The sequence below is a fragment of the Ceratina calcarata genome, unplaced genomic scaffold (assembly GCF_001652005.2).
Source record: "Ceratina calcarata isolate Rehan_Ccalc_2016 unplaced genomic scaffold, ASM165200v1 scaffold7.2, whole genome shotgun sequence".
Lineage (NCBI taxonomy): Eukaryota > Metazoa > Arthropoda > Insecta > Hymenoptera > Apidae > Ceratina > Ceratina calcarata.
Genome location: NW_017178268.1, coordinates 110,217 through 116,329, shown reverse-complemented (window position 1 = coordinate 116,329; position 6,113 = coordinate 110,217). Strand labels below are relative to the sequence as shown.

The following is a 6,113-nucleotide window of genomic DNA, read 5'->3' as shown; positions in this document are numbered from 1 at the left end:
ATCTGGCTTGTTCGTCCTCTGTATTTCGGTCGTTAAGAGAAGAAACGACTATTCTCATCGCCCGAAACTGTACCCCGAGCCTCTTCATCTCTTCATTTTAATTTGTTCATTTAGGTCACGTCCACGGTTATTAGAGACCAATAATTATAATACATAATATAAAAATAAATAACATAAAGTCTTAATACATAGTTCCTTATTGATACGATGGGTACATAATTTAATAGATTGAATTTCAATTATATTTAATAATTTATATCTTTGAGAAAACAATGAAGCTTAAAATGTGACTCTCCGATCCATCATCGGTAAGTGGATCTGTACGAGACTCGCATGCATTCGGCGAACAAACTTGAGACAATTTTCGAAGGAAACAGTGTTCTGAAATACACCGGACACGCACCATTTCCCGATACTCCGTGCGTGACGAACGGTGGCACACTTCGCTCGCCATTTCTCAGATTCCTGCCTTTGCCACGGGACCTTCGTCTCTGTAAAAACGAGCAAGAATCACGACGACTTTTGGGAACGGGGGCTCTCTCTCGGCCTTGGTAGGTACTTGGAAGACACCTGTTCCCGCGCGGCGCGGGCAGGAATAGAATGTTTGACGAAGAGACACGCGCCATTTGTCACGGCTTCGAGCGTGTCGTAATTTCGTTTGTCAAACGAGCTCTCAGTCTTCTCTTCCTTCTCTTTTCATTGTCCACGCGGTATGATTAATCTGCCGCGGCAGAACCACGTCTCTGTGCCGCGGAGGCTTTTAAGTATCTTTATATATGACAGAACGAGAGATGGATCCACTCGTCATATTTTAACTAACAAAATAAAATATCAATCAACTAGCAATGTAATACAGTCAGACTTGCGGTAATTTTCAAATTTATTAAAACGATATTTTGCTATTTTTCAGATTGTCCAGCAGCACAACGGCGATTGGTAGCGCGGCCACCGGCGGTGGAGGTGCGGCCGGTGGCGGTAGTAGCGGAGGCGGTGGCGGCAGCGGTGGCGGTGGCGGCGGGGCAGCCGGGAACGGGACTTCCGGCGGTGATTTCCTCCGTAGAAGTCACCCCCTCTCGGAGCATACGGCCCTGCATCCCGCTTACCGGCTCAACTACATGGACCACCTTTATCACCAGCTCCAGGCCTCCACGCACAGTCCCAACGCCTCGTTACACGGTAATTATTGTCACAGATGCTTCTAGAGAAGCGGACAGGAGAGGTCACAGACTTCATACACAGAGTTTTACATACAGGGTGTCACGGAAAAAATGATGAAACCGGAGAGGGGTGATTCTGTAGGCATTTCTGGGTGTTAAACTGAAAATCGTTTCGCGATCCACCGTGAATTTGTGAAAGAGATATAATTTTGAAAAAATTTAATACTGAATTCGTAAAGACAGACAGGCTAACGTCGTTCAATAAAAGGGGTAGTAAAGTACTCGACCGTTATTGAAAGCGAGGAAGTTCAAAGGACCCGCATTTCCGGCGGAAGAATCCCTTTAATAGACGGGGGCTTTGAATCCGTTAAACGCACCCTGTCCTAGTATACGGGATATTATTATGTATTTCCTACTTGAAACTGGTGGTTGCTGCAATTTTTTGTGTCGATTTTGCAGGGCTGGGTGGTTTGGGCCCCGAGTACCTCCTGCACGCGGCGGGACCGGCGAGTACCCTCGCTTCATCAGAATTTCCCTTTTCCATCGACGGTAAGTTGTCTTAAACTTCATCCCATCAGTAGTCTCGATTCGCTGTGAAAGTATTTCCATAATTTATACATGTGTCCACCTAACTCATTGGCCCGACACACACATAAACAACCTTCGCTCTTACTCTCACTCTAAAAGGGACACCTAGCTGTCTGCATTTATAGTGGATTAAAATCCAATGAGTTTAGGTGTACACATTGAGTTATATAAAATATCTGGAGTGTGCGCGGCTGTCAAAAGTCGTAAGATAGAAGAGTAGCGATGATGCTCCAAGAAGCGAGAAGCTATGGGGGATCTCTGTCCTTCTTTTTATATTCTCTCTCTCTATTTGTATTATCTTGTAGTAAATTTAACTATGGTGGGGATAGAAGTTCAGTATTCTATCGAATCACTTGAATTTATAACATTGTCAATCACTCGACATATACGCGTTCGAGTTCAGGTTCAGAAAACATGCATTATACACCTAAAAAGAGAAAGAGATTCCTTCACGGTTCCTCTTCGTCGGCGAACGTACCCCCCCCCCACGAATGATTCGTTCACACTCCAGATGTTTTATATAGCTCAATGGGTGTACATCGCCACTTATAGCTTAGACTCGAGTCTTGCTTGAACGTAGCGAGATAAATTCAAATGTCGACTACATATTCGTGAGAAGATTCAAAATGTCGATTCGGCGAGCGAAACATTTTCGCTGGACGTTCGCATCGAGGACGACAAGTGAATCTAACGAAAGCGATATCCCGCTGCACACGCGTTAGCAATCGTAAGCGGAGTAGGTGTGTAGTAGCGCTAGCAGCAGGTAGAGGAGAGATCGACCGGTTAAGAGGCCGAGAGGCTAAAAGACGACTGAAAGGGTAAACGGGGGGGCCTCGTTAGTCGCCACCGCCGCATAATTGAATCGACTCGGAGCGACACGACCTCATTAACACCTTAGCGCCTACCCTACAGGTTGTCTCACGTTTCCTCGTCCTTCCACCTTCCTTTCTCCGCTCTCTAGCGCTGCGTACGATTTACTACGAGTACCCGATCAAATTCTATATTCCAACAACTTGAATTAAACTTAAGATGGTCTCATTAAAATGCTAGGCACTTCAAATCCTAATCGAACTGTAGTATGTTATTTTTCAAATCGTAAAAGCAATCAAATGTTTCAAATAATGAAGCTTAGGAAGCTGTACTTTAACACAGAATTGTATAGGAGTCATGCACCTGTCAATAAAAACTATTAAAATTAGTATCCTTGAACTATGCAGATTAAAACAAAAAACTAAGTAGCGGAATTTTCTAATAACTGGAAAAGTATATATGTTTGTACGTCGAAAGAGTTCGTCCACGATTTGTGATTTGAGCAGACCTGTAGCGATGGGTAGCGTGCGCCGTGGCAGCGTGGAACGAGCCGCGCCGATCGCAGTGGCCGATTGCACCAATTTACATGTCTCAATCCCATGTTAGCCTTAGCGAGGGGTGCGGCGGAGCGCGGAGGGTGGAACGTACGGAGCGTGTAGAAGTCCGGAGGGTCGTGGGTCACGAGGACGTTCGTCTCGGGGCCAGTCGAGAGTCGTTCGCATATTCATTAAAGTCCGAGCCTATTCCTACGTCTCGAACCGAGCCTCTCCTGGGGACAGATAAGGCGATCCGTTCTTTGTCCCCGAGGAAGAACCCCGTCGAATATGCGAGCACTCCGTGTATACGTTGAAACAGGGCTATTTAAAAGTCGCTAAACGAACGACCTCGAGACGATCGGTGGAACCTTAAACGTATCAGTTCATGCGGAAAAACCGCACGAGCAGCCCTCCTCCTTTCTCGACGATTTCTGCCCGCCGTAAATTTGATCGTTTGCTCGAATTAATAATCGGGGAGCGACGGGGATAAAAGGAAGGCGCGCGCGTCCGCGGAGCAGGCGAGAAGGAGCCTCCAACCGCGAGTAACCCTACACCCGTTGTGCGCGAACGAGCGATCAACCGAGTGGAAACCAAATAGAAGGAGCTGTGTGTCTGCCTGGTGTTTCTCTCTCACTCTCTCTCTCTCCACCTGGAGAACGACGGTTGATTGTCTGTATCACGTTGCCTCGTGTGAGACCACGCGAAAAGGTGGAGAAGCTCAGGCGAGGAAACAGTTTGAAACGGAGAGGAGGACACGGAGAATGGAGAAAGGTGAACGAAAGTTGAGAAAGCGGCAGAAATTTCTGAGGATAAAGATGGATGAAGAAAAATTAGGTAGAGTTCCGGGTCTTTATTGCCGGATACGAAGTTTTTTTTTTAAAGAAACAAGGAATAATAACATTTTATATTAACAAAAAATCTGGAATATTAAAGAGGAAAACGAGGTGTAACAAAAAGCGGCGCGTGGAAAGTGGTGTACCGTAAGAACAAGAGGAAGAAGGCGAAGGCGAAGAAGGCAAGGAAACCGCCACCATATAACCAAACGATGCTCCTCCGTGCGTAGAGCCGAGCCGCGCCACCACGGGCTTAAGAAAGTGGTTTGTATATTACGTCGTTGGCCTGCGGTCGCAGGCAAATCGCCGCTAAAACGTTCTGGCCGCAGTCTCGCCTCCTGCTCGCGCGCGATGTTCTCCTTTTCCGTCCTTCGCCGCCTCTCCCTCTTGCCCGGCCTTCTCTCCTCCGTTCTCAGCTCTGGATATCTATCTGGTTACGAGCGCGCGCGGACACCGAAAGCCGAGACTTTTAAAATCCTCGCTCGGCGAATATTCCATCGCGGTAGTGCATACCAACCAGCCGCAAGAATTCGTCGCACCTTAATTGAACTGGTTGCCAGGCACAGTTCCGCGTGAAAATTTGTCGCCGATCTCACTGAGTCGATACCTTCGATATACACGGTGAACCACGAAGTGTGATCAGTTTAGATTACTTTGCTGCTAGTCGTTCAGTGGGAAATTTTTTCCAGTTAAAATAGCATGATTGAAGATAATTGTATTTCGTAGAACTCCGATGAACTGACCTGAAATTGCATTTTGCCACGCCGACGCTAATCGCTTAATCACGCATCGAGGTCCTCGGGATCCTGGAGATTTCAACGCGTGGTTAAGCAACGAACGTCGGCATGCCATTGGTATTGCCGCCGTCCACGATTGGACGAACTAAATATAATTGTAAAACTTTACTAAACCGTGTAGAAATTTGAGAAACATGGACTGGAGGTAGAAAATGTTTGTTTTTTTAGTATCGGCGTCGTCGAGGCTAGGAAGTCCGCGGGCGTCCGCTATTAGGGCGAGCCGGAAACGGGCGTTGAGCAGTTCACCGTACTCGGATCGTTTCGACATCGACAGCATGATCCGATTCAGCCCGAACAGCCTGGCCTCCATCGTAAACGGGTCGCGGAGTAGCAGCGCGAGTGGCAGCTACGGTCATCTTTCCGCCGGTAAGTGAAATTACTTGTTCCGCATTTTTTATAATCATTATTCATTTTCAGGATATTTTTTTTTATAAAATACGCAAATAACTAACTCTGTAAAACAGTTTTCTTTTTCTTTGTCTTGTAAATTCTACCTTATGTAAAATTCTACCTTATATGGAAACCTTACAGACGTATTTGAACAGCACGATCGTTACGCAATTGCGAATAAGAGGCCAGCCGATTATTCGCTCGTGGTCCGTAAGTTTCGGCGCGTCGCGGAACACCTGCGGTTAATTATTCCTTCTCCCGCGACGGGGAATGAGATGGAGGAAAGAGACGTTACGAGCGATTTACGCGGCGGGATAAATGAGCGGGTGAATCGCGCGGGGCGGAGAAACCGGCAATTAAGAGATCACCCGCGCGGTTGCACGCGGGGCTCCGAAAACGTAAGTTACCGGCGTGTTTACCCCCGCGTTCCGCGTGATTGATCGCTCGTAATTACCGGCGAGCTCTCTCGCGCCGACGGTTCGTCGCCGTCCCTCGATCGGATCGGGCCAACCATAAACGTTTTCGCGAGGGGGATACGCGATACGTGAATTATACGCTTGTAATTACACCCAAGCTCGAAGAGACGCGGTCGTTAATGCGCCACTACCGACGCCGAGTGATTGCCATTCGGGGATCTTCAACGAGTGCCACTTTTCATTCCCTGGCCTCGTTTCGGTGGAAATTCGAAATTTCATTGGATAGAAAAGAATCGATGCTATTTAATATTGAGAATCATTTTATCTTAGTATTATAATGAAGGGCGTGGCTGGTCGAGCGGTGAAATCGAGTAGAGGGTGATACTGCGTGTGAAAATAAGTGAAACGTCTTTTTACGTATTTCTTACTTTTTTCAATTTTCAGTTTTAGTTCAATTGTTAGTAATTGGTAGACGTGAACATTTAAAAATCGTTTTTCGAGCAACGGGTTCGCACAATTTGCCTTAAGGACGTATAGGCTATACATATACTTAAACAATGCTAGCATGTTGAATTTGTTATTATAG

The 6,113-nt window shown here is 46.7% G+C and overlaps 1 protein-coding gene across 1 annotated transcript in view; it reads left to right on the top strand.

Annotated features, from left to right (window-relative positions):
- The first annotated feature begins 1,038 nt into the window (after positions 1-1,038).
- Positions 1,039-6,113, top strand: part of ci (transcriptional activator cubitus interruptus) — a 15,228-nt gene continuing 10,153 nt past the window's right edge. The window contains exons 1-3 of the mRNA XM_026817812.1: positions 1,039-1,176; positions 1,617-1,706; positions 4,890-5,087. Coding sequence (XP_026673613.1) covers positions 1,116-1,176; positions 1,617-1,706; positions 4,890-5,087 — 349 coding nt within the window. The 5' untranslated portion in view covers positions 1,039-1,115. The remainder of the gene's footprint in view (positions 1,177-1,616; positions 1,707-4,889; positions 5,088-6,113) is intronic.